The sequence below is a fragment of the Psammomys obesus genome, unplaced genomic scaffold, assembly GCF_907164565.1.
Source record: "Psammomys obesus unplaced genomic scaffold, mPsaObe1.curated_primary_1811, whole genome shotgun sequence".
NCBI classification, from domain to species: domain Eukaryota; kingdom Metazoa; phylum Chordata; class Mammalia; order Rodentia; family Muridae; genus Psammomys; species Psammomys obesus.
The window spans coordinates 7,053,869-7,081,559 of record NW_026591816.1 but is presented as its reverse complement, the minus strand read 5'-3'; the positions used below and the strand labels follow the sequence as shown (position 1 = coordinate 7,081,559).

Here is a 27,691-nt window from a genome sequence, read left to right as displayed (position 1 = left end):
AGGCCGCTGCCAGGTTCGGGGCGGAAGAAACATCTCTGGCTGAGACGGAACGGAAGATGGCGGCGGAGACTCTGCTGTCCAGTCTGTTGGGGTTGCTATTTCTGGGGCTCCTAGCACCTGCGTGTCTGACGGATGGTGTCGGGAGCCTGAATCTGGAGGAGCTGAGTGAGATGCGTTATGGGATCCAGATCCTGCCGTTGCCTGTCATGGGAGGGCAGGTGAGCAGTGTTGGGGGCGAGGGTCCTGTGCAGGAGGAAGGGGCGCACGGTGAAGGAGGAAGGGCGTCTGTGCATCCGGCGCGGGAGGCTAAGGGAATGGAGAAGATAGGTGCTGTTCCCACCGCACTGCTGGGAATCGTGGCTAAACCCATTCCCCGGAGACCAGGCACCGGCTGGGGCGGGGCTTCCCGCTGTGGACCGCGGGTCCCGGGTCCCGGGTCCCGGGGAAAGCACCCAGACTCCGCCGGGCTGGGGGAAGTGAGAGCGCACTCTTCTCCGCTCGCTGGCGGAGGAGTACAGCTGCAGGACTGGCAGTTCCCCCAGGGTCTGAAGAGGGATCTCGTTATTCTTGATCTGCCTCCCTGCCCCCTTTCCCGACCCTTCTTTCCCAGAGCCAAGCTTCAGACGTGGTGATTGTGTCTTCAAAGTACAAGCAGCGCTATGAGTGCCGCCTACCAGCTGGAGCTATTCACTTCCAGCGGGAAAGGGAGGAGGAGGCACCTGCCTACCAAGGGCCTGGGATTCCTGAATTGTTGAGCCCCATGAGAGATGCTCCTTGTCTGCTGAAGGTGAGAGGAACTGGGGCGGGTGGAATGAAGTCTTGAGAACTGGAATGGGATCTCCAGGGCCGGTGGGAGCTAAGGGGCCATTGGTCTATTAGATATTTTGACAGGCAGGAACGGGAACAAAGCGAAGATGCTTTGCTGAATGTAGGGAAAGGTTAGGATAGAAGATCCCAAGACAGGTTAAACCAAGATCAAAGAGAATGATGAAGCCTACCTGCTCCTTCTGCTCCTCATGCTTTCTGCCTCAGGATTCCATTGTATTCGAAGAGATCTCAGTTATGGCTTGAACCTGTGGGAGTCTTTATCCGAGCGCTTCAAGGATACTGTGATTTCTTATCTTTATGGAGGCCAGGGAATGACTCATGTCTGTGATCCCAGGCTGGACCGCATAGCATGGCTCTGTGTCATCCCTTCCCTGAGCCCCCCACCAAAAAGAATTTTTAAAAAAGATAAAGAAAGGATGCAGCAGTGTCCCTTCTCACTGACTTTGCGGAATGAGCGACTGAACGAAGGGAGATGAGACCTAAAAGACAGGTTATCTATATTCTGGAGCCAGGAAACTGTGGTTTCAAAAGGAGGCATTTTCGTGCACCCCTGATTGTTCCATTTTCAATTGTCAGACCAAGGACTGGTGGACATATGAATTCTGTTATGGACGCCATATCCAGCAGTACCATATGGAAGGTGACGCTCCTACATTTTTCCTAAGCCCTCACCATCCTTCGTGGAAGGTGACCTCCCTCCCATGCTTCCCTTCTAGACCTCACGATGAGAATAACATGCTTTGCCGTGGCTTCCCTTCCAGACTCAGAGATCAAAGGTGATGTCCTGTATCTTGGCTACTACCATTCAGCCTTCAACTGGGACGATGAAACGGCCAAGGTGACGGGAGCGGGGGTTTGGAGTGGGGAAAGCAGAGCTCAGGCAACAGGGAGGCCCCCTGGGACCCAGATTGCTATGGTCTCCGGGTCGCTGTGGGAAGGTGGTGGTATTCTTCCTCCTTGTTCCTTTCTCATGCCCTCTTCATCCCACCAGGCCTCCAAGCAGCATCGGCTGAAGCGCTACCACAGTCAGACCTACGGCAATGGGTCCAAATGTGATCTCAACGGGAGGCCCCGAGAGGCCGAAGTTCGGGTAAGTCTTAAAAGGAAGAAAATGTTCCCTGAATAACAGACTGCCTTCAAGGGAGGAGGACAGCTGTGCCCTGTAGTCAAAGTGTCTCTTAGGCGCAGAACCCAGTCTCAGGCCCATATCTAGCAGCCAGCTCTGTGCCATTGTCTGGATTTTCAGAGGTAAATTTATTCTGCCTTCCCCGCAGGCTACTCTCAGTGCTTCCGGCCATATTTACTCTTTCCAGCACTTGCCCTCTCTGTCACCCGAGCTGTAAATGCCGGTGTGTATCTTTGACGCCTCTTGCTCTGGATGTGGTGTGGGCCCATTGGTCTTAACCCTGATGGTAAAGTGGCGAGCGCACAGGAAGCTCCTGCATGCGTGGAGGGCCTGATGGGGACGAGAAGATAGATGCTATCACGTGAGATGTGTGTGAAGGAAGGGGCTAAGTTGGCTGTGACCCCACAGGGATGGCGTATCAGATACCTACATACTTACTGCTATGAAGCAGTAGAAAAATTACAGTTATGAAGTAGCAACAAAATAATTTTATAGTTGAGGGCATGGCAACATGAGGAACTGTACTGAAGTGTGGCATCGCTCAGAAGGCTGAGAACCATGTGTAAGGAGCGTTAATGAGGAGGGAAGGGAGAGGACTCATCTCTTAAAGCCCAGGTTTCCTCCTAGTGGTCTGTTAAAGCTCTCTGAGAGCTGGCATGCCTTGATCCCAGCACTCTGGAAGCAGAGGCAGGTGGAGTTCTGTGATTTTGAGGCCAGGCGGGGTTTACCCTGTGAGTTCCTAGTGGCGGTACAAGCCTGTAATCACCGGAAGCCGGAAGCCAGAAGCCTGTGGTGGAGCACTGTGTGCACAAGCCTGTTTTGTTCTGTGTGGGACTCAGTTCTCACCTGCAGCTCAGCCAGCAGCCTTCTAACAAACAGTCTCTACTCCTGGATCCCAGCTGAGTGGAGGCAGGTGGGGCTTGCGGGGCGCACAGACCAGCAGATGCGTGCAGAGAGCTTCTCTGTCTACACAGGTAGACACCTGTAGAGAAAGACTGACACCCATCTGCAGTAGCTGTATGGAAAATAGATTTGCACAATCAGTTGTGCACTAATATTGAACACTCAGTTCCAAGGGTGGAAGAAGCCTGCAGCATTAGGAATCTTCTGGTGTGTGAATACTCCATCCACGCCCACATCAAGCTGTCAGTACCACATCGACCATCTTACAACGTTGCCAGAGCTTTGTCAGTTGGTTCTTGTAAGGAGGCCCTGACACGCTGCTGTGTTTGTTGCCCCTCCTGCCTGCTCCTGGAGCCACTTGGCACTTGTGCTTTAGCCCTGGCTGTCCTGGAGCTCACCCTGTAGACTAGGCTGCCCTGAGCTCACAGACATCCACCTGCCTCAGCCTCTCGGATGCCAGGATTAGAGGCGTATGCCACCACTGCCCGACTTAATTTTTCAAAAAATATTAATTTTACATAAAATAGTAGGTTTCATTATAACACTTAAAAATATTTAAAGAAGAAACTTTTAAAGCTTTCTAAAAAATATTTAGGCATGTGCCTGTGGGTGTGAATGAGTTTCTGTACACCGCATGTGCCCAGGTGCCCTCAGAGGCCAGAGGGGATTAGACCCTTGGCACTGGAGGTACAAGCAACTGAGAGCCACCCACTGTGGGTCCTGGAAACTGAACCTGACTCTTCTGCAAGAGCAGTGTGTGCTCTGACCGCCGAGCCATCTCTCCAGCCCCTCGTGGCTTTTCAAGCATGTATATTATTGTAGATTGCTCATGTCAGCCTCCCACCATGTTGTGATATGTTCTGATGGTAAAACCAATAAGATTTATTGTTGGGTTGGACATGGCACAAGTTGAGAATGATTATGACCATTTTCGCTCCAGTGGCTGCAAGTGACAGAATTGTCATTGACTATGGTGTGAAGGAGAAAGGTGGGCTGGTTCTGTGCATGATGGAGGTTGAAGGGCCTGTCATACGTCCCACTGGTGGTCGTCAGTCAGCGAGTAACTGATTCAAACCTGAAATCTAGGCTGGAGATAAAAAGATTCACCATGCTTCCATCACAGAGGCCTTGTCCCTCTGCCAGGAACCATATAGTTCCTTGATTGGCTGTCTCTTCATTTGGGTTATACTCGAGTGGTACCTCGTGTGGATACACAAACACAGGTCCCTTTCACCCTGGTAAGCATTTATATTCCTCAAAGTCTGTATCATAAAGTGGCTATGGGGTGACTCACTCCTGTAATCTAGCACTTGGGAGTCCAAGGCAGGAATGATGGCCAGATTTGGGGCCAGCCTGGGCTCCAGAGTAAGTTCTAGGCCATTCTGGATACAGAATGAGTCTGTCTCAATAACAAGCAAGCAAGAGCATGTGTCATTACCTGCAATGATCTTATTTAATATCTGCCTCCATCCACCTCCACTAAAAAGAGCTCAGGAAGAAAGGGCAGTGTCTGTCCTGTTTCTGTTGATCCTCAGTTCCTGGAATGGTGCCTGGTACCAAGTGGGTGCCCAGTTATTCCCTCAGTGAGTAGAATGCATGACAACCTTTTCAAATGTTAACTTTCTTACTTCCTTTTTTTTTAGACTGGGTCTCTATGTAGAACAGGCTGACCTTGAACTCACAGGGATTTTCCTGTGAGTTCTGCCTCTCAAGAGATGGGATTAAAGGCTTGCGCCAGCACGCCCAGCCTCAAATGTCACCTCTGTTGACTCACCAGAAAGTCAGTTGTGTCCCTTCTTATGCAGATAGCCACATCCTTGTGTGAGAGCTATTGCCACACTCCATTGTGCTCTAACATCTAGTGTGGCATCTTCCCCCATCTCCTGAGCACATGCCCTATGCCTTGGAATAGAAAGGTGACTGAGACTTAGTCTGGCCTGTGGGAGACAGGTGTTCGCTAAAACAGGGTCAGAGTCATTCCAGGTGAGGTGCAGACAGGGGCAAGAGGAAGTAAAAGGAAGGCCTACTAAGAGAGTGACCTTTGAACTGATAGTTGATGGAAGCTCAGCCTAGCAAGTGTAGAGGGTGGGAGAGAGGAAGAGGAGAAGGCATGGTGGGTGGGAGGGGCAGTCAAGTGCGGGAGGGAGGCTAGGGCCGGAAGAGGCGGCCTGTGATCAGGGAACTGAGTCACAGGGTTGGGAAGGGCTAATCTTAAAGTAAGGACGAGGACAAGGTCATGGGCAGCAGCTGGGGGTCAGGAAACAAGTTGTGAAGGCTCTGTTCTTGTGCTGCACCTGGGTGCCCACAAGCCGGTAGGGAGTCAGCAGAGTGTAAACAGGCTTTGGAGGCTCTCGCTGGCTCAGCAGCAGTGATTGAGAGATGCAGAGACGGCTCAGGGATGGAGAGTGCACTTCAGGAGAGGGATTTAGAGCCTCAGAGGAGAGGTTCCAGAATGATTCCTGAGATGGTCAGTTTGTTTTTCCAGATGACACTTTTAGTGGATTTGGTGTGGGATTTCCCAGGTCAGCAAAGGTCTGCAGGTCAGCTGATCCTCATCTGTTGTGGAAGCCATGCCTGTGGATAAAATAGTTTGATGAAAGCGTGGAATCGGTAGAAGCTGAACATGGTAACACTGAGGCAGGAGGAGCAATTGTTGGAGACCAGCCTGGGGCAGACCTTTGAGGAAGACATTATAGCATTCTAGAGAGGTAGAAAGGGGACTTTTCTGAGGGGCCACAGAGGCATTGCTATGGCATGGGACCCAGAAAGGACAGGGCCACAGTGTTGACTGCACCTGAATCTTTAGCGAAGTGGAAGAAAAACTGCTGCAGGTGGATCAAGGGGTTATAGGATCCGGTGGTCATAGGCGTTTGGTAAGGTCCAGGCCGGCACACCGTGGGAAGAAGGGTGTGGGTCCTTTATTCGCAGTCACCCTGTCCGGATACTGCAGTGCGACAGCAGGCACACAGAACTTTCCCAGAGCAGTGGCAGTGGGGTGCCTACACTATGGAGTGAGACTGTTTCTAAAAAAATAAATAGTAAAATGTAGCCTCTGGGGCCTGCGATCTGGTTAGCAATATGGGACTAAATGAACTTGGATCCCTGTCTCAGGTATTTTCAGGTATTTAAGATTCCAGCATGTCATGCATCTTTTTTCCTTCTTATTTGTGACAAGCCTCAGATACAGAACAGTCTGCTTCCAAGAGAGTTGGTGTTGCTGTTTTGCCACATTTGCGCAGAATCTGGTTTGCTGTTGTCATTGTTTTGGTCTTGGGAAGAGAGTACTTGAAATAGGGCCTTGCAATACAGCCAAGCCTGGCCTGAAACTTGCTTTGTAGCCCACCCTGGCCTCAGACTTGAGATCCTCCTTGTCTGCCTCCCAGGCACCTCTACACCCATTCTGTGTTCTGTTTAAAAAGGGGAGTTAGGATGTTAAAACACAACTAAAGACTAACTCTCACTTCCTCCTTCCTTGGTTCTAGAAACCACAATCATTACCTTGGCCTTTTTTTTTTTTTTTTTTGTATTTTTATTATAATCACATACATCATAGAATATGTACATTCTTGGGGTTTGTTTTGTTTTGACACAGGATGTTGTGTACCTCAGGCTGGTCCTGACTTATTATATAGCCTTGAATTTTTTTTTTTAAGATTAATTTATTATTTATACAGTGTTCTGTCTGCATGTGTGCCTGCACACCAGAAGAGGGCTCCAGATCTCACTATAGATGGTTGTGAGCATCATGTGGTTGCTGGAGACTGAATTCAGGACCTTTGGAAGAACAGCCAGTTTTTGACCACTGAGCCATCTCTCCAGCCCTGGCCTTGAGTTCTTAACGTCCTGCCTCCACCCTACCACTGCTGGGGTCCCGTGGCTGCGCTGCCACTCCTGCTGTAAATATTATTTCATGCCATTGCAGGCATCAGGCTCTGGTGGAGTGCCCTGAGTTCAGCCCCAGGACCACAGAAAGTAAAAGGAAGTCTCCAGGTGTGACAGTGCGTGCCTGTCAGTGTGGCGCCCAGGACATTGAGCAGGAGAAAGGAAGGAAAGGAAAGTCCTACCACATACTACTTTGCTTTTTTCCTGCTGTCCTCCTCACTCCGGGAGGTGACCCACAACCTGGTGACAGCACGAACTTACCACATGCTGCCAGGAAGCACTTCCTTTTTGTTCTGTTTTGTTTTGACTCAGAGTCTCAGAATGTAGCCCTGGCTGTCCTGGAACTCTCTGCATAGCCCAGGCTAGCCTCTGCCTCCCACATGCTCAAAGGTGGGCGCCACCACATTTAGTACTGCTGTTTTATGCACAGTGCCACAGTGTGGGTCATTGGCAACTTACGGGTTCCCATGGAAACAAGGAGAGGCAGAACCTTGTGCTATAGGGGTGCATGTTTTATTCCTGGGGCCACTGCTCCTTTATTTGTTGACCTATCTCTTAGACACAGAGACATCTTCTAAATTTCTTTTTGGTTTTTCAAGACAGGGTTTCTCTATGTAGCCTTGGCTGTCCTAGACTCGCTTTGTAGACGAGGCTGGCCTGGAATTCACAGAGATCCGCCTTCCTCTGCCTCCCCAAGTGCTGGGATGACAGCTTTTTATTTTTTGTTGTGGAAAAAAAATCATACCACCAAAGTTACCATTTTTGCACTCAGGTGTACAACGTGGTGGCACTGGGTATATTCCCAGGATTGTATGCTGGTGATTACTGTTTCCAGAGCCTTTTCATCACCCCCAGTAGAAACACTTATCCATGGGTGGTAATTCCCTGTTTCTTCCTTCCCAGTTTCCCTCTGCTTTTCTCTGTATGGGTATGCTGGTTCTGGGCACCCTTGTATCTTAGTTACGGTTCCTATTGCTAGGATGAAACACTATGACCAAAGCAAGTTGGGGAGGAAAGGGTCTAAGGAAGTCAGGCCAGGAACTCAAACTAGGCAGGCACCTGGAGGCAGGAGCTGAGGCAGAGGCCGTGGGAGGGGGTGGGTGCGTCTTACTGGCTTGTTCCTCATGGCTTGCTCAGCTTGCTTTCTCATGAAACGAGGACCAGCCCAGGGATGGCACCACCCTTCCCATCAATCACTAACTGGAAACTGCCTTACAGGCTTGCCTACAGCCAGATCTTATGGAGGCATTTTCGTATTTGTGGCTCCCTCCTCACAAAATATGTTAGCTTGTGTCAAATTGACATGAAATTATACAGCACATCATGTAAGCAGAATTAGAAAGAATTTGTTGCAGCTTACTCAGTGTGTTTGTTCAACCCCGGTACAGTATTTCTGGGCGATGGGTTTGTTTTGTGGCTTTCTCTGTGGGTCCCTTGTTGTCTGCATGCTCATCTGTTGCTGGACGCACACTGCTCGTGGACCCCTTTGAGCTGGTGTGAGTAGATGGAAGGGCGATGTGCAGACTTTCCGGGTGGTGGTTAGTGGACTGCCTGGGAGTGGTGCGTGACTGACTGCACTTTGTTTAGTGTTTTCCTGTTCCTGCTGGCAGGCCTCGGGGTGGGGGTGGGGGCTGCACTTCACTATACTTTCTGTGACATGTTTTTACCTGAAAGAATTATGACTGTGTGTGCGTGTGAGATGCGTGGTGTGTTTATGGAGAGGCCGTGGCCATCGTGTGCATGTAGAGGTCAGTGGGCGCTTTCGGGAGTGCCAGAGCTTGGACCCAGGGTGTGGAGCTCCTGCTCTGAGGGTGTGCTCACTGTCTTGTTCTGTTGCTGTGAGCACATTGTGACCAAGGCAACTCTTACAAAGGCAGCATTTAACTGGGGAGTGTGTCTCTGGAGCAGTAGCTGAGAGAGAACGCTTCAGCCTGCTGTGGGCCCACCCCCGTGACACACTTCCTTTAACAAGGCCACAGCTCCTAGTCCTAATCCTTTCTGACAGTTCTACCCCCTGGTGACCAAGCATTCAAAACCATGAGCCTTGGGAGCCATTCTTACTCAAACTGCTGCACCCTTTGAGCTGTTTCTAACCCCAATATTAGTTTTTGTTTTTTTTTTTTTATGTGATGAGTGTTTTTCCTGCGTGTATGTCTGTGTACTGCATGGAAGCTGTGTCCACAGAAAGCAGAAGAGGGTGTCAGGTCCCCTGGAACTGGAGTTATAGATGGCTGTAAACCACCACTTGGTTGCTGGGACTCAAACCTGAGTCTCTGCAAGAGCAGCCAGTGCTCATAACCACTGAGCTATCTCTCCAGCCCCTTCCTTTGTTTCTTTTCTTTGTTTTTGAGACGGGGTTTCCTCTGTGTAGCCCTGACTGCCCTGCTGTAGACCAGGCTATCCTGAACTGATGCTGCACCTGCCTGTGCTTCTCAAGTGCTGGGATTAAAGGCATGCTCCAGCACTGCCTGGCAAAATAAGTAGTCCAGGCTGGCCTTGGACTCCTGATCCTTTTGCCTTCGCCTCCTTCCTGAAATCCTGCTGGCTTGGACCACCACAACCAGCCCTCTTTGTTTCTTGGAATAGTTTCACTATGTAGTTGAGATGACCTTGAACTCAGGATTTTCCTGTCTCAGCCTACTGAATGTGGCCTTATAGGCGTTTTCTATCAGTTGTAGATTGTTGTTGTTTTTTTTTAAAGATGTATTTATTGTGTATACGGTGTTCTGCCTGAGTGTATGCCTGCACACCAGAAGAGGGCACCAAATCTCATAGATGGTTGTGAGCCACCCTGTGGTTGCTGGGAATTGAACTCAGGACGTCTGGAAGAGCAGCCAGTGCTCTTAACCACTGAGCCATCTCTACAAACCCAGTTGCAGATTCTTACGCATTGTTTTTAATGGACACAGGATGGACTATGTAACCCTGGAGGGCCTGGAACCCACTCTGTAGACCACTCTTCAGACACATAGAAGATCTAACTGCCTCTGTCCCTCGAGTGCTGGGATTGAGGGCATATACCACAACCCCTTCCCTGGGTTTCTTTTTGACCCTTATGCATTTCATTTTGCTTATGACTCGGAAGTGATAGAGCCAGTGCTAGTGAGCACTTGACTTAGTCCTCATTTAATGTTTTGGTAGATGTGTGTGTGTTGTATCAGTGCACAGTTGCTATGTATGTGAACAGAAGCCAGAGGTTGATGTTAGGTTTCTTCCTCTACTGCTACACACCTTAATCTCTTAAGACAGGCTCTCATAATGAACCCCTGGAGCTCATCAGTCAGGGTGGCCAGAGCTTGGGCTCCGGGGTTCTTCGTCTCTGCCTCCCCAGGGCCAGGACTGCAGATGTGTACTGCTGTGCCCAGCTCTCTCCTGGCTGTTGTAGACTCACTTGTCTTACTTTGTGTGTATGAGTGTTTTGATTGTATGTGTGCCACATGCATGCCCGGTAAGGAAAGGGTACTGGGTCCCTTGGAGCTGGAGCTGTGGATGGTTGTGCACTGCCACTGGATGCTGGAACGAAGTCCAGGTTGTCTACGAAAGCAACAAGTGCTCGTAACTGCTGAGCCACGTCTCCCGCTCCTGACTTCAGGGGAAGTTTCATTCCTAGCATGTTTTCATGTAGGTTTTCTGCTGTTGTGGTTTTGCATTTGGTTTTAAATGCCCTTTATCAGGGGATGACGTTCCATGCTGTCCTAGTTGGCTGGCCATTTTTATGGTAGATGGCATGGAGGTTTTTCTTATCTATCTCTTATAGTCATTAACATGATTGTGTGTGTTTATTTGTTTTCATCTTTGATTCACTTACATAGTGAGTTGAGTTCTATTCTGAAGCACTTTGTTTCTTCGTTATGTTTCTGTAGCAGAGTACGGTCATGACGATGTTTAAATACACATAAAGGGCCAGCTGTGGCGGCACACATCTGTAACCGCAGCACTCAGGAGACAGAACCAGGTGGATCTCTGTGAATTCAAGGCCAGCCTAGTCTACAGTGAGGTCTAGGATAGCCAGGGTAACATAGACCCTGTTTCAAAAAATAGCTAGCAAGGCTGTAGAGAGGGCTCAGTGGTTAAGAGCACTGTCTGCTCTTCCAAAGGTCCTAAGTTCAATTACTGGCAACCACATGGTGGCTCACAACCATCTGATGCCCTCTTCTGTCATGTAGGTGTACATGCAAGTAGAGCAATCATACACATAAGATTAAATAAATAAATAGATTATAAAATTGTACATACTTATGGGTATCTGTGATACTTCAAGATACACCACTGCATAATACTTAAATTATGGAAAACCTATCCAGCTCCTCAAACATTTATCATTTCTTTATGGTGACATTCATAATTCTTTCTTTGAGCCACTATTTTTTGTTTGTTTGTTTGTTTGTTTGTTTGTTTTGTTTTTTTGAGACAGGGTTTTTCTTTATAGCCACGGCTGTCCTGGAACTCGCTCTGTAGAACAGGCTGGCCTCAAACTCAAGAGATCTGCCTACCTCTGCCTCCGGAGTGCTGGAATCATAGCTATTGAGCTAATATTTTTTAAAATTTTATTATTACTTGTTTTGTTTTGTTTTTGTTTTTGAGACAGGGTTTCTCTGTGTAACAGTCCTGGCTGTCCTGGACTTGAACTCACACATATTCACCTACTTCTGCCTCCCCAGTACTGGGCTTAAAGATGTGTGTCACCACTGCTCGGCTATTTTATTCATATTTAAAAATATTTCTTTTTATTATTTTTAACTGTGTATGTGTATGTTGTGTAAGTGTGGGTGCCCTCGGAGATCAGAGATTGTTGGCGTTAGATTCCCCTGAGAGCTGCAGGTCCTGTGAGCTGCCCAGTATGGGTGATAGGAATAGAACTCGGATCTCTTCAGGAAGAACAGCAAGTCCCTCTGAAGATGGCCTGCTGTGCCATCTCTTCATCTCTCTCTTTTATTCTTTAATGGTGCTTTTAAGCTGACGTACATTCATTGTCCATGAAACATGGTGGGTTTCATAAGGACATTACTGCAGGCATGTAATGTACTTGAAACTTATTCACCCGTTTCCTCCTCCCCCTCCTTCCACACTCACCTTCTCTGTAGTTGGCCTTGTCCGTTTACACAGTGTTACTTCTGTTTTTGTTGTGTGTGCATGTGTGTGAGCTCGTGTATCTGTATAAAATCTAAGATCCACAGAAATGGTGTCTCGTGACAGCAATAGGACAGTGACTATGACACAGCATAACTTTGTGCTTTTATAGCTCAAAAGGTAATCAACTGTGTGTGTAGAAACTATTTTTTCTTTCTGTATTTCTCTGGCATTGTCCATGGCTCAGCTGAAATAGGTGTTGCTCTGCAGGTATCTCGGTGGCATGTTGGCTTAGAGTCCTGGTGAATGCCCACAAGTGCTATCGTTGGGGTGGCCGATAAATATATTTTGTTTTGTTGAGATATGGTCTCATTATATACCCTGACTGGCCCAGAACTCACTCTGTAGACCAAGCTGCTCTGGAACTCACAGAGATCTGCCTGCCTCTGCCTCCTGAGTACTGAGGCTCAAGGCACTCGATGGTTGTTAGTGTTAGAGCATCCAGCATCCTCCATTCTGACTTGCACAGTGATAGTTGACAGCCACACCAGGATGCGTGACATTCTCTTCTGTCCACGTTCCTGTGGCATCTACTTGCTTTTTTATGGCCGCCATTCTGAGGAGGATCAGGTGGCATCGTACTTGCCTCTCTTTAAGGCTGGGGAGGTTGGTGTTTTCTATGTTTCTTTTCATAACTGTAGCCGTTTTATTGACTGTTTCTAAACTTTCTGCGGTAGCTCCTGAGTCTTTTGTGGATACTGCTCTTCCCATGTCAGATATTTAGCTAGACTTTCTCCCTGTTGTAAGCTGTCTCTTCACCCTTAGTTTCTTTTGCTGTGTAAAAACTTGAAGAGGCAGATGGCCCTCCATGAGTCCTCTTTAGATTATTTTATATGTATAAACTGTTGCCTGCATGTGTATCTGTGTATAGTGCTTGTGCTGGTATCTAGATGAGGAAACTAGAAATCATGTGATCTCCGGGGACCAGAGCTCTAGATGCCAGGGTCCTCTGGCATCAGTGCCCTTAACCACTCTCCCATCTCTCCAGCCCCTCTTGTTAGTTCTTGGCCACCCTGGTCTACAGATTGAGTTCCAGGCCAGCCAAGGCTGCATAGTGCAACCCTGTCTGAAAATAAGAAAAGAGAAGCAAATGCATTGCACTGTTGCTGCTGCGCAGTAGGACCACAACCTTGACTGTACACCAGTGTCAGTTACTGAGTTTCTCTCCTGCCTCTGATAGCCAGTCTAACATGCACACCTCTATAAAATCCATTCAAAGTGCTGGATTTTTTTTTTAAAAAACAAAACAAAATGTGTGAGTGGGATCATGAAGTGCCTGTTTGTGTCTGTTTGTTTTCTGTTTGTTTGTTTTTCTTTAGGGGTGTTACAGGTGACAAGATTCCATCCTTTTCTGGCAACATAGCATTCTGTTGTACAGTTCAGCCATCATGTGTGTGTGGTATATACATATGTACATCTTCTTGTATGTATGTGTGGATGTGCAAGCATGAGAGAGGCCACAGATCCATTTGGGTGTCTTATTTTATTACTCTGCCCCATTTTTTTAAAGTTCATTTTTATTTATTAAGTACATGTTGGTATCTTTTCATTTTGTTAAGACCATTACATCTGGAGTGAGGTGATATCTCACCGTGGTTTCAGTTTGCATTTCCCTGATAACTAGAAATGATGAACATTTAAAAAAAAAAATACTTGCTGACTGTTTGTATGTCTTTGATGAAACAGTTAATTTGGTCTGTTGCCTCTTTTTTTCTTCTTTAGTTCAGGGGTGCTGCTACATTTGTTGCTCATTTTTAACCAAGTTATCTGGCTTTTGCTATTGAATTGTGTGAGATTCTTGTATATTCTGGATAGTAATCCCTTGACAGATGTCAGGTTTGCAAACACTTTCTCATATTCTGAGTATTGTCTTTTCACTCTTATATCTTATTGTGTGTGTGTGTGTGTGTGTGTATGTGTGTGCCACCATTACATTGTTTATTGTGCGCGTGTGTATGTGTGTGTGCCACCATTACATTGTTTATTGTGTGTGTGTGTGTGTGTGTGTGTGTGTGCCACCATTACATTGTTTATTGTGCGTGTGTGTGTATGCCACATTTGGAGACCAGAACACAAGTTGTGAGAGTCAGCTCTCTCCTGCCAGTCTGTGGCTCCCCAGGGATTGCCCTCAGGTCATCAGGCTTGGTGCAAGTGCCCTACTGGCTGAGTGCTCGCACTGGCCCCTCTTCACTCTTTTGATTACTTTCAGTATGCAGAAGCTTTAGTCTGATGCAATGATGTGTTTTAATAGATGCCTAGTCAGTACCCTAACATTTTAATTGACTTCTATGCAATTTTCATGAGTAACTTGGTCTTTAACTTTTTTTTTTTGGTATGGTCATTATTTTGTTTTGGCATCTATGTGCATTAACTTCATGAACTCTCCTGAGAAGCATGCCTAATTTTTAAAATCCAATTAATTGATTAGTGTGGTGGGTATCAGGACATGAGTTGGCTTGTGTCCGCCTTTCTGAGGCCCTCTCCCTCTCTTTCTCTCCCTCCCTCCCTCTTTTTCTGTCCCCCTCTGTCTTTGTCTGTTTCTCCCTTTGTCTGTCTCCTCTCTGTGTGTATCTCTGCTGCTTTGCTGCTGTCTCCTGTTGAACCATTTCCCTAGTCTGACCCAGTCTGAGTGCTCCGCCTTTTATTCTCTGGAACAATTTGCTAAAATAGGTATTCTTTTTTTGTTGTTGGTTTTTGTTTTGTTTTTCAAGACATGATTCTTTGTGTAGCCCTGGCTGTTCTAGAACGCATTCTGTAGACCAGACTGGCCTCATTTGCAGAGAGATCCACCTGCCTCTGCCTCCCAAGTTCTGGTATTAAAGACATGCACCACCGCTGTTCAGTAAGCCATTCTGGGGGCTGGAGAGATCGTGATTAAGGGCACCATTTGTTCTTCAGGAGGTCCTGAGGTAAATTCCCAGTAACCACATGGGGGCTCACAATAGTCTCTAATGGGACCTGATGTTCTCTTCTGGTGTGCCCTTTTCATCCCTAATGCTGAATTCACTGCCTCTTATTTATTTACTGTGGATCTGTATTGCCAGAAATGTATCTGTTTGAATAGTCTAAGGACCTTGTTTTAGTTTTTTTTATTTTCTCTATTGTCTACTTACTATTCCATTAACGTCTTCATTATTTTTTCTATTTTATATCTTTTCTCTGTATTCCTGTATTTATTCTGGTCTCTTCTTAGCATTTTGGGTTTTGTTTAGTTTTTGTCTTTTGAGACAGGGTCTCATTCTGTGGTCCAGGCTTTAACTTTTTGGTGATCCTTCTGTCTTTGTGTCCCAAGTGCTAAGATTACAGGCTATGAGCTACCACATTGGCTCATATTTACTTTTTTAAATATGTCTTGCTTATTCACATCAATCATAAACAGAAATGTTTAAAAGGTGTAGACGAAATTTTCAGGATGCTTTTCTCTTATGAACCTGTCCCATCCTTGAGGGAAAGCTCTGGCTTTTTGTGGTGGACCAGGGGCTCTGCAGTCTCGCTCTGCCGTTGAGCTGTACTTCAGCTTCCATTGATTGTTTTCCTTTTTTGTTTTGATTTTTTTAAGTACTCAGAGTTTGGGGGGCATGGTTTTGCTATCTATCCTAGGCTGCCCCTGATGCCCTTCAACTCACTGTTTGCCATGCTGGCCTCAAACTGGAAATCCTCTCATTTCTGTGTCCCCAAGTGCTAGGATTATAGGTGTGGACCAGGCCTCTCAAAGTTATTGATAGTCTTTTTATTTGAAGGGCTAGAGAAATGGCTCAGGGCTTTAAGAGCACTTGTTGCTCTTGCAGAGGACCTGTGTTCAGTTCCCAGCAATCATATGGTGGCTCACAGCCATCTGTTACTCCAATTCCAAGGGACTTGACACAAAAATAAATAATTAAAAAAGAACGCAGAAAGCCCACTTGTGCACAGCCCTGAAGGGTAATCCTTTTGGAATGCCTCTCATGCAAAGGGAATTATGCTGGAAGAAGTAGGGGTTGAAGCCAAACAGCCAAATTCTGCTAATCGGAAGTGTGTCAGGGTGCAGCTGGTCAAGAGCGCTGGAAGATCACAGAGTCCGCGCCCAGTGACAGCTGCTTGAACTTCACTGAGGAAAACAGGCGACGTTCTGGCTGCTGGATCTGGTTGAAAACATCATACTGTAGGTGATATTCCTAGAGTCTGCTTTAAGGCTCTTAAGGTCGCCAGTGTGTCTTGGCCCTGTACAAAGGCAAGAAGGAAAGACCAAGATCGTAAATGTTGACAACAAAGCACAATATTACATTTTCATATTCTGAAAGGGGGGGGGGGGGCTTTGAGGGTTTTAGGATTAAAAACAACAAAAAAACGGCTTTTTATTTGGGGGCTGGAGAGATGGTTCAGTGTCTAAAAGCTTTACTGCTCTTGTCGGGGCTGGGATGTGATCTCTGCACCCACATGGTGGCTCACAGCCACCTGTAACTGTAGTTCCAGGGAAACTGGCATTCTCTTTGGGCCTCTGCAGGCAGTAAGCACACGCGTGGTGCACACACACAGATGCAGCCAGCGCATCCACATAAAGTACATAAATCTTTTAAAACCTTTTTATTTATCAGAAAGAGAGGGTGTGTGAGTGCCACACGCGCGCGTGCCGCAGTGCGAAGTGGAAGTCAGGGGACTTCTGGAAATCTGTTCACTCCTCCCACCACAGGTTCCAGGGGGCAGGTTCGGTCAGGTATGGCAAGCACTTGTACCTGCCGGGCCACGTTTCCAGCCCTCAGCCTTTCAAAACGTGCTTCCAAGCATGTGCCTGCAAGCTCTTTCCAAATCGGCACGTCAAACCTGCGTCTCCGTTACAGACGCTGCTTCCTGGTCCACCTCTGCGCCACCTAAGCTGTTCCCATGGACGGGTGTGCAGGTTAGCGGGGCGGTGCTGCAGCGAACGGTCTTCCTGTATCCGAAGAGTGTGCAGAGCACATTCCTGGAAGTAGACTCTTGTGGTTTGGATCTGTGCTGCCAAATCACCCTGCTCAGGAACACTGCTCCCCTCCTCTCTCCAGGGTGTAAGACCGCTAGTCTCTGCGTAGCCATGCCAGCCTGGTATATATTTAAACTTTTGGAATTTGGCTAATCCTTGGCCGTGTGTCAGATAAAGAACTCTTTCTTAGGATGGTTTCATTTTGCATTTTTCTTAAGAAGTAAGCTTGTCTGTGAGAGACTCTTGTCATCCCAGCACTCAGGAGGCAGAGGCAGGAGATTACTGTGAGTTCGAGGCCAGCCTGGTCTAAAAATGGAGTTCTAGGACAGCCAGGGCTACATTGTAAAACACTACCTCAAAACAAACAAAAAAGAATCTCTTGTCCCCATTACACAGGGTTTCACACTTTTCTTAACCATCATTCCCTTTGCCTGTTTTCCTGGTGCCTTGCCCATTTGTGTTTGAGAGACCATCCTGTTGGTTATGTAGCTTTTCTCATAACCTTTTCTCCCTTTGCCTAACTAAGATTGAACGGTGGCTTTGCACTAAGTAGGGGTTGGCTCCCAGCCCATCCAGAGCGGAATGCTTATCTTGTTAATTCCCGGCTCTTCTTTCCTAACTGCATTTAAAGCTATTTATTTTGCTCAGAACACTATTTGGTTGCATCTCTCCAGTTTTAATGTGTAGCATTTATAGCATTTATATTTTCAGTGTAATTTCTACCTCAATTCAAAACTAGGTTCTCAAAATGTATGTCTCTCTCTGTTTCTGTCTCTCGTTTTCTTTTTTCCTTTTTTTTTTTTTTTTTTTGAGACAGGGTTTCTCTGTGTAGCCCTGGGTATGCTTTGTAGACCAGCCTGGCCTCAAACTTACAGAGATCTGCCTGCATCTATCTTCTTTGTGTGTGTGTGTGTGTGTGTGTGTGTGTGTGTGTGTGTGTGTGTGTGTGTGTGTATGTTCATTTTTATGTTTATTTATTTATTTTTACAAATTTTTCATTATATCCTGATTGAAGCCCCTTCCCTCAATTCCTCCCCATCCCACCCTCTCTTCCTCTTCCCCCCATCCCCTTCCCTAGTCCACTGAAAGGGGACATTCTCCTTTGCCATCTGATCCTAGCTTATCAAGTCTCATCAAGACTGTCTGGATCCTCTTCCTCTGTGGCCTAGCAAGTGATCAAAGAGCAGGCATGATAGAGTTCATGATAGAGACAGTGCCTGTTCCCCTTTCTTGGAACCCACATGGAGACTGAGCTACATCTAAGCAGGGTGTCTAGGCCCTCTCCATGCATGGCTCTTGGTTGGTGCAGTCTCTGCAGGCCCCCTGGGCTTAGATTTTGTAGCTTTGTTGGTCTCCTTGTGGGTGCCTCTGTCTTCTGAGTGCCAGGATTAAAGGCATGTACCACTAGATGCTTTACAACAACACCAACAATATGCTCTAACCCTGTAGACTCCAGGGTTGCCGTGGTAACATTTGTAGGGTGTTCTTTGCTGAACTGGTGCTTGTTCATCCTTCTTGTAGGTTTGCATATAAGTGGCCTAAGGAACGGCTCTGTGTGTTCTAAAAGGCCTGGGGGCATCTCCTCTTTCCCTTTGTGTCTGCCATTTTGGTGAATAACCAGGCTGGCTCAACAGGCTCTTTGTGGGACCCAAGCCCAGGCTATCGCAGTGAGGCCTCCTTCACAAGAACCAAAGAACCAAGCCCCTGCCTGATTTTAAGCATAACTCTTTGACTCTAAGCTGAACTAGACAGCGCAAGCTTGGGTGGTGGTTAGGTGGACAGACATACTCACTTCTGTGAGACCCAAGACACACAGTGGCTGTCCTGGAACTCAGAGACTATGGTCAGGTGGGACTGGGCAAGGCCAGACATCCCAGATGGCTTGTGCATTGGCTGCTAGTTCTTCAGATCTGGGTGGTTTTTTGGGTTTCATTTTGTTTTATTTTGGGGGGGTTATGGGTTTTTGGGGGCAGGGGTGGTTGGCACAGGGTCTCATATAGCTCAGGCTAGTCTTAAACATTTACGAAGCTTGGGAAGACCTTGAACTCCTACTCTTCCTATTTCTTGAGTGCTATTCTAGGTTTTACCGGATTATAAATTGTAAGTATTATAGGATCATAGGTGTGTGCCACCACACAGTTGTCCTTAATGGGTGTTTGTGTTTGGAACTATTCTCTAGTTCTCTCCAGTGCAAAGCCTGTAGTTTTACTACTTAGAAGGCTAAGGCAGGGGGATCGCTTGAGCCCATAGTCTGATGTCGGTGTGCAGTGCTGGAGAAAGCCATGCTAGGCAAGTCCCTGGCCCAAGTGCCCATCTCAGAGACAAGGCTCTCCTCAGATCTCTCTCGTTTTCCTAATTTCATGCCAAGTTAGCAAAGCAGTATTCAGAGGGTGAAATTGCCACCATAGTGGCAGACTGGGTCATTTTAGTTCTCCTGTCTTACTGGTTTCAGGCTATTTTAGTTTGAAATTATATGGCTTACAGGTTGAACCAACTTTTCACTCTTGAGACACAGTACATTCCAGTCTCGGTGTAGAGCTGAGGCTGGCCTTGAACTAGATCCTTCAGCGCCAGCTCCCAAATGCTGTGGTGACAGCTGTGTATCTCAGTTAGTTGATTGAATGTGGGTGCACACTTGCCATGGTGTGTGTGGAGGTCAGAGGACAAATTCAGGCCTTGGTCCTCGCCTTCTTTGTTTGACACTTGAGTGCGGAGCTAGCTGGTGTACAGGCTTCTGGAGGTTCCGTCTGTCCCTCCCAAGTTTCTGGGGGTTCTATGTGCCCCTCCCCAAGCTTCCGGGGTTTCCGTGTGCCCCTCCCCAAGCTTCTGAGACAGGCTGGCTATGAAGTTTGGGCCTTCCTGCTCCTCATCCTGCATGTTGGGTTCGCAGGTGTGTGAGCCCACACCAGACCACCCTGACTACTTACAGCTCTTCCCAAGGCAGGGCTTCCCATGCTGCCTTGGTTTTGCAGCTAGAGTACTTGTGTCTGCTGTCTCACTGCCAGTACTGACTGGTTGAAACGCCCCAACCTCCGCTATGACAGAAGATTCTGCTTCTTTTTTTATCTTTCCTATAACTACTTAAGTATGATCTGACTTGGCTTATTTTCAGTTTCTTATTAATTTATTTTTGAAGTAGGGTCTGTCTGTGTAGCCCTGGCTGTCCTGGACTCACTCTTTGGACTAGGCTGGCCTCAAACTCACAGAGGTCCTCCTGCCTTTGCCTCTCAAGTGCCAGGATTGAAGATGTGCATGGATATTTTTTAATGTGTCTCCCTAAGGAGGTCCCTCACCCCCCACCCTGGGGCCTTTCTTTCCTGTACTGGAAATGAAACCAGGGCCTTGCACATGACAGGCAAAATCCTACCACTGAGTTATGGCCAGCTCTGTAGGAATTGTTTTTCTAATATCTAGGTTTACTATGCATCCTTTTGGTGGGTAGATAGAAAGCTTTCTGAGACACCATCTCCTGTAGCCCAAACCAGCCTTGATCCCCAATCCTCCTGCCTCCACATCCTAAGTGTTGGGATTACAGGTGTGGTTTATCTTTTATGGATTTCCTGTTTGAGTTCATTGCAGTCAGAAAAGTGCACCGTTTAATTTTGAGTCCTGTTATGTTCGTTGAGACCTGTTCTGTGGTCCATTGCACTTCAGTGTTTGAGCACGCTTGCAGACAGCATGTGCTCATGTGGGCTACCATTCAAGTCATGATCTTCGATTGTGTTGTTCAAATCAGTTTGTGTATTGTTCTAATTAGCCTTTATCTGCGGGCTCTTTATCAGTTTAGTTTACTAATGCTCATGAAGCCCTCTATGCCATGTACTGCTCTAGTTGGTGGTGATATTCCAGTGACCAACAGGTAAAAATTCATTCAGTAAGTTGGGAGAGACAGGTGATGACCAGACAGAGGATGCTAAACTCAGTCTCATCCCCAAAGACTGTTGTGTTTTGTAGTGGCATTCTATAGTTGTTTACCTGTGGTGTTATATTGTACAGGAACGTTCTTTTGAGCCAGTATTACTTAACTTACGTTTTCACCCTTCACCGCACCCCACCTCCAGCCTACCTGGTCACCCTTGCCTTTTTTTTTTTTTTAATTAGTCTGACAGTTGTTAGGTGAAGTTTGGGGACTTTTTTTCCTCCATGCTAGGGACTGAACACATAACCTTGTACATGCCAGCTAGACGCTCTACTGGGACCACATCCATCCCAGTGTGACCTTCTAAGGTTTAACCTTTCTCCAGACTATCAGCTCCATTTTCCAATCCCACTAGTGCTCTGTGAGGCTGTCACAGAGCACTGTCCATATCTTGGGCGGTGCTGGTATCACCTTCCTCACCGTAGCCTCGTAGCCTCGTAGTGAGTGACTGAGGTGGAATGGCATCCCCTTGCAGTTTTGAGGGGCACTTCCTCGATGGAGTTAGGATTAGGGTTTCTCTTCCTGAAGCAGTGTCTGTTTAGTTCTTCTCACATTTTAAAATTGGGTTATTTGTCATTTTATTATTAGAGTGTAAAAGTTTTTGTTCCTTCTCATTCATTCATTCATTCATTCATTCATTCATTCTTTTATTCATTCATTTCTTGTGGCAGGGTCTTGCACTATAGCCCTGGTTGGCCTTGAACTTGCTATGTAGCCCACGCCAGCCTTGAACCCCAGACTCTCCTCCTTCGGCCTCCCTAGCACTCAGATTATAGTTACCAGCCCATGCAGCACTGTGTCTAAACTCACTTGTTTGGCTAGTTTGTTCAAACTGTAGTCCGGCTGGTTGGGTTTAGCAGTCGCCCTGCCATAGCCTTGGAGTGATGGGATTATAGGCTTGCCCCCACCACACTTAAACACATTATTAAAAAAAAAAGAACAGGTGGTGAACATGCGTGTCATCCATGCTCTGGGCCATGCTGGTCCTGCGTTGCGCCAGTCTTAGAGTATGTGCAGCCGAGTTGAGCACTGCTCTTTATTATTGAGAGTGAGTGCACATCCCACAGCACACACATGGTTGTCAGAGAACAGTTGGTGGGAGCTGCTTCTCTCCTTCCACTGTGTGGGACACTGGGGACCAAACTCAAGTCGTTAGGCTTGGCGGAAGCACCGCTACCCACTGAGCCACCTCACCAGTCCCAACACACCATGCTTACACAGAACAAGGAAGTGACGCGGGGCTGACTGCCTATCTAGACTTGCCTACTTGCTCTTCTGTTTATGCCCCTTCCCAGCTGGTCACCTGAGCAAGAGTCTTAACTACATCATTTCATACGTTTTTGTGTCTTGGCCCACAGAGCTGGGGTGCCAAGCCGTTCTTACTGGGTCTTTGTGACAAGTGAATAACTGGATCTGTGCAGCGTGTCACACGCACAGTGTGCTCCGTGGGTCTGACAACTGGCTCTCCCTTCCTGTCCTGACACAGTTCCTATGCGATGAGGGCGCGGGCATATCTGGGGACTACATCGATCGTGTAGACGAACCCTTGTCCTGCTCCTACGTCCTGACCATCCGGACCTCTCGGCTGTGCCCCCACCCTCTCCTCCGGCCCCCAGCCAGTGCTGCCCCACAGGCCATTCTTTGTCACCCAGCCCTGCAGCCTGATGAGTACATGGCCTACCTCCAGAGGCAATCTGGTGAGTCACAGAAGAGTGAGGAGAGACGGGGACAGGGACAGGCAGGGCAGGATTGGGTCCTTATCCTTTTTGCACACTGTTTTTCTGATAGAGTCAAAGCAGCGTGAAGAGAAAATCACGGAGGAAGTCCAGGACCCAGGTCTCGAAGTGTGGAGTGAGGCCAAGTCTACGGGAGCACCCCCACAGGAAGAAGGTGGGGTGTGCATTGGCCTGCTCCATGAAACTGCCCACCACCACCTCCTTCCTGTCCTACCGCCCTGTGCTAGCAGGCATGGGTGGACTCCTGCTGCAGTGTCCGGGGGGGGGGTGCCCCTCCTGTTTGCTCCCTTCTTCTCTCTCTTTTGTTTACACTCCCCTCTGTTCTCCATACCCAGAGGCCAGCCCAGCCAAGGAAGATAAGGAATCAGGGTTTTGGAAGATGCTTCATGAGCCAGAGGAACAGGCTTCAGGAGGAGAGGAGGCACAGGCAGGGGTGAGATCTGGCCTCTCAGCTGCCTCTCCACTGAGCCTGACTCGGGCTCTGGGATGGGTGGGTCCCTCAAGCCAGGGTCTTTGAGGTGATCTCTGTCTAGGGAAGGAAGGCTATTGCTTGAGGAGCATGGAGAGCATGGAGGGCGGAACAAGCCTCCATTGCTGGGTCTGCCCTTTCTCCTCCCCAGGAACAGGACCCGAACCCTGAGGCTGCAGCCGATCCAACTCCCAGCCCTCCTGATGGTTAGTCACCCAGCTCCTTTAGCTCTTGGATGGGGTGGAGTAGGGCTGACCGCTCAGAGAGAGGGGTAGCCAGGTCATGAGAAATCACTCCGCCCTCCCCTCCCCATTTTTCATGGTGCCAAAACCTGAACCCAGATTCTTACACAGCCCACCTCTAAGCTGTCCAACTGCCGGGCCCCAGTGAGCTCACGGTCACTGTTAGCCTTCCCGATCAGCAGGACCACTTAGGGAGGTCAAGGGGAACTGAACTCTGCCCTCCCCTGTGATGTCATGTAATGTCAGATTGCCCACCTATAAAGTGTGAATGAAGCCACACGCTACAGAGTTGGGGGGAGGTAAGTGGAAATGGATCTGCACTCCAGAGTAGAAGGAGACACAGCAAATGCCTAGAGCTCAGATGCTGCTGAGTAGCTGTAGAAAGCAGAATGCAGTAAAAAGGAGCCTTAGCCCCAAGTCTCCTCTACGGTCCTAAAAACTAGAGTTTTGCTCCCACCAAAAAAGCTAGCAGTGCCTGTCACCCACCTGTGCCCGCTGGGAGCCCATCTGAGGATCACACTCCCTAAAGGGGCTTGCTTGCTTGCTCCCTGAGGCAGAGACCCCACACCTCAGGCATCAAGAGAGGATTTAAGGGGGCTGGAGAGATGGCTCAGCAGTAAGAGCAATGGCCTCTCTTCCAGAGGACCCAGGTTCAATTCCCAGCACTCACATGGCCGCTCATACCTGTCTGGAACCTCTGATTCAAGGGATTTGGCACCCTCACACATGCAGGCAAAACATGTGTCTCATTTGAAAAAGGGAGGGGGGTAGGCTTTCAAATGCAAAAGGCCCTATCATTCTCTTTCCATCTCAGCTTCTCAGAGCAATGTGCAGGCCAAAATCATTCGGAGTCCTGCAGACTTGATTCGACTGATAGAGGAGCTGAAAGGTGGAGCAAAAAAGGTGTGCCCTGCTCAAGGATGGTGGGACCTGCCTCCTTCCCGTGAGCGTTTGAAGAGCTACTGACCTGGGACAGATTGGCCCCAGTAGAGCCCAGTCCTGCCCCTGGCTCCCGTCCTGCCCTTCCTGCATCCCCCACCACCCCACCACCATGCCCTGCCACATATTACAACAAATCCTCCTCAACCCCTGGCCCAGGGGAAGCCAAGAACAAGCCAGGAACAGCCTGGAGATGATGCCACGGAGGCCCCTCAGGGGGAAGCAGAGGTGAAGGAAAAGGGTGATGGACCTCAGGGTCTTGTGGAAGAAGAGGACAGTGACGAGGAGGAGGATGAAGATGAGGATGAGCGGCAGTTACTGGGAGAGTTCGAGAAGGAGCTGGAGGGGATGCTGCTTCCCTCCGACCGAGAGCAGCTCCGCTCAGAGGTTAAGGCTGGCATGGAGCGAGACCTGGAGAACATCATCCAGGAGGTAAGCACTCACTCCTGCGGCTGCCACGTGTGCCTGTGTCATGGCCGCCACATGAGCCTGTGTCTGAGGCAGCTTGCTCCTGTTGCACTTCCCTCCTGTGGCTGCCAGGCTTCCTGTGGACAGGCTCTCCCAGCATGGTGGCTGCTTCCATAACTAAAAGGAAGGAAGACAGTTGACTCTCCTATAGAGCATGGCCCCATCTCTGTCCCGCAGGCCCCTAACTGCCACCTTCTTTGGGCCTTCCAGGCAGAGAAGGAACTGGACCCAGAAGGCTTGAGGAAGGAGTCAGAACGGGAACAGGCAATACTGGCTCTGACGTCCACTCTCGACAAACTCATCAAGAGGCTGCAGGAAAACCAGAGTCCAGAACTTGTGCAGAAATACAAGAAAAGAAGAGTTGTCCCTCAAAAGCCTCCTCCATCGCCACATCCTACAGGTGAGAACAGTCCAGGGAGCAGTCATCTTGTTCCAGAGGGCACAAACTTCAGAGTGTGCCTCTCTCCCACTGTTCTCAGGGCCGAGATTCCCTCCACTGTCCTCTCTGATGGACACCTCAGAGCCATCCTGGAAGAGCCTGCCGTGCTCTCTGGTTTGCTCTCTATGCCCTCTGCTGGCATTCTGTCTGACACAGGCAGAAACTAAATGACCTTGAGCCTAGAAGCTGAGACGCACTCACTCACGCATCCGTGAGGAAGGAGCTCTATGTGCCCATCTTCCTGTGGGGGGGACACACACAGTTTGGGGTTTTCCATAGCAGAGCATGGTGGGAGGTGGGCAAATGGAGGCAGGGGTGGTAGCAGGGGCCTCTCTGCACCAAGGACTCCAGATGTCACTGTGAATAGGCAAGCCCATTGGCATAAGCCACCAGCCTGGACACACATCTCCCATCTCCCTGCGTTTATTTCATGGAATTCTGCTGGTGCGGAGAGATAAGGCACTTCGGCTTCAAAGCTTCCGTCCACCATTTCGGTAACACTGAAACGATGTGAAGCCTCAGCATGGGGAAAACCCGGCCATGGCTTTCCAGTCTGCTCCTTAAAGCAAAACCTTTGTAGGTGCAGGTGTCGCCTGGCTTTCAGAAAACAGCTGTTTCCTATAGAAAAGGAGAGTTACAGGGTGGGAAGGTTGGGGCTGCCATCAGGGAAGGGCACGGTTTTGAACCCTGGATCCCATCCATGAGAGGTAGAGTATCTCCCCAAAGCGGCCCATGGCTAGAGAGAGGCGACCCCACAGCCCTCGCCCTGGAGTCACGGCTCCGATTTGTGTCTCCCTGTGTCTACCCCTCTAAGAGGAGGAGCCTGAGCACAGAGTCCGGGTCCGAGTCACCAAGCTCCATCATGGAGGCCCTAATCAGGATCTGACTGTCCTGGAGATGAACCGGGAAAACCCACAGCTGAGACAGATCGAGGGGCTGGTGAAAGACGTGCTGGAGAGGGAGGGGCTCGCGGCGGAAGGTGGGCCCTGAGGGGCGGTGCTCAGCTCTCGGAAGGGCTTGCCACAGGAGTGGCAGGGCTGGGTCATGGTGGACCTGGAGGGCAGGGGACCCTCTAGAGCTCCCAGCCCGCCACTCCTCACTACCCATGTGTCTCCCTGCAGGAAAGATTGAGATCAAAATTGTGCGACCTGGGGTAGAAGGTAATGAGGACACACGATGGCTGACCGATGAGGACACAAAAAACCTTAAGGAGATTTTCTTCAACATCTTGGTGAGACATCCCACCCAAGTCCTAGGTCCCCAGCACGTGCCACTGTGCTGTGGAAATGAAGGTCTGGTTGCCCCAGTGGCCTGTTGCCAGCCATCCTCCATTGCCAGCCATCTGACCCGAGGTGAAGCTAAGCCTCAGCTGTTCCTCAGGGCAAACCCCGTAGGGGGACATCCTCTCCATCCCTGCCTCCCACGCAGCTCTAGATCCTACAGCCCAGGTCTAACCTTGGCTATAAGGTAGCACTTCTAGCTCAGCCCCCTTCCCTCTCAGGTGCAGGGAGCAGAAGAGGCCAATAAAGAGCGTCAGCGACAGAGAGAGCTGGAGAATAATTATCGCCGCGTGTGGGGCTCTCCAGGCGGCGAGGACACTGGCGACCTGGATGAGTTTGACTTCTGAAGCCAGCACTGCCAGGCTCTGTGAGGGCTCCAGCATCTTCCTGACTGGCTCTGCCTCCTTACCTCCCTTCCTGGGGCCCTGGAGGCAAAATGGCAGATTGGAGCTTAGCTCTGGACTTGAGGGCTCCAGTCCCAAGAGCATGTGAAAGCGTGGGGACCCACGAGGGAGAGCTGTTGCAGCCCCAGTGAACCATAACTTCAGCTAGGCCCACGGGCTCCACTCCACACACATGCCTCTTTGCCCCTTTGGCTTTTCCTGTCCCTTAACTCCTTAGCTCTTCCCCCATTCTACCCACAGACTTGATGAGACCTTAGGGGGCCATGGTGGGAAAAGCAGGAGGGCTGCTCCCCCACCCCACCTCACCCTACCCTACCTCAATGCCTTGTTGCTTGTCTGGGAGCTGCTGCCCCTCCCTTGGAATCCCTTCTTCCTGTTTCTGCTGCCCCTGTTGCCAGTACTTCTGAGTGATGGGACCTCAGAGACCTCACCATCACCTCACACATCACCTCACCACCATCCCAGCACAGGGAGGGTACAGAGCCTCCCATCCATGTTCTTCAGCAATCAGGTTTCTAAATAAAAAACTGGACCATCAGTCTAGCGGCCTTTGTGGGAAGGGTGCTCAGGATTGGGAAGCCTCTGATCTTGCTTGCTACCTGCTTCCCAGAAAGTATCAGTGCGCCTGGGGTACACAGATGGTGGCCAGGACAGCTGAACAAGGCCCACCAGCATGGAGAAAGGGTGTTCTCTCCTTGGTAAACTGACCAGGCCCTGGCCTCCAGAGGACTGATGGAGACTGAGTGTCAGAGCAGGCATAGGACAGCAGTCATCTTATAAAGTAGCCCAAGCTCTGAAGGGATGAGGATTTGGAAGTGAGTCTCAGAGGATCCTAAAAGCAGCAGCAAAGCCACAGGAGACCTTAGGTCCTTCTTCACCATCTGCTCCTATCCCTTACTTATCTGTAGAAAAAGTTTGCCACACTAGGGAACCACCACTAGGGCCTCACACTGCCAGGTGGACGCTTCACCACTGAGCTATGTCCAACCA

The 27,691-nt window shown here is 49.0% G+C and overlaps 1 protein-coding gene across 2 annotated transcripts; it reads left to right on the top strand.

Moving 5' to 3' along the window:
- On the top strand, positions 1-27,239 carry Os9 (OS9 endoplasmic reticulum lectin). Of its 2 annotated transcripts, XM_055612038.1 has the most exons (15): positions 1-218; positions 611-787; positions 1,405-1,468; positions 1,590-1,666; positions 1,820-1,918; positions 22,211-22,421; positions 22,513-22,614; positions 22,796-22,893; positions 23,081-23,135; positions 23,986-24,074; positions 24,270-24,542; positions 24,789-24,978; positions 25,832-25,996; positions 26,139-26,248; positions 26,519-27,239. In XM_055612038.1, exons 1-15 carry the CDS (start codon positions 57-59, stop codon positions 26,642-26,644), a joined length of 1,998 nt encoding a protein of 665 aa, XP_055468013.1. In that variant the 5' UTR covers positions 1-56; the 3' UTR covers positions 26,645-27,239. The 2 variants fall into 2 exon arrangements, with proteins under 2 accessions (XP_055468013.1, XP_055468014.1); XM_055612039.1 differs by lacking the exon at positions 25,832-25,996 and having other exon boundaries at positions 3-218.
- Positions 27,240-27,691: the final 452 nt, after the last annotated feature.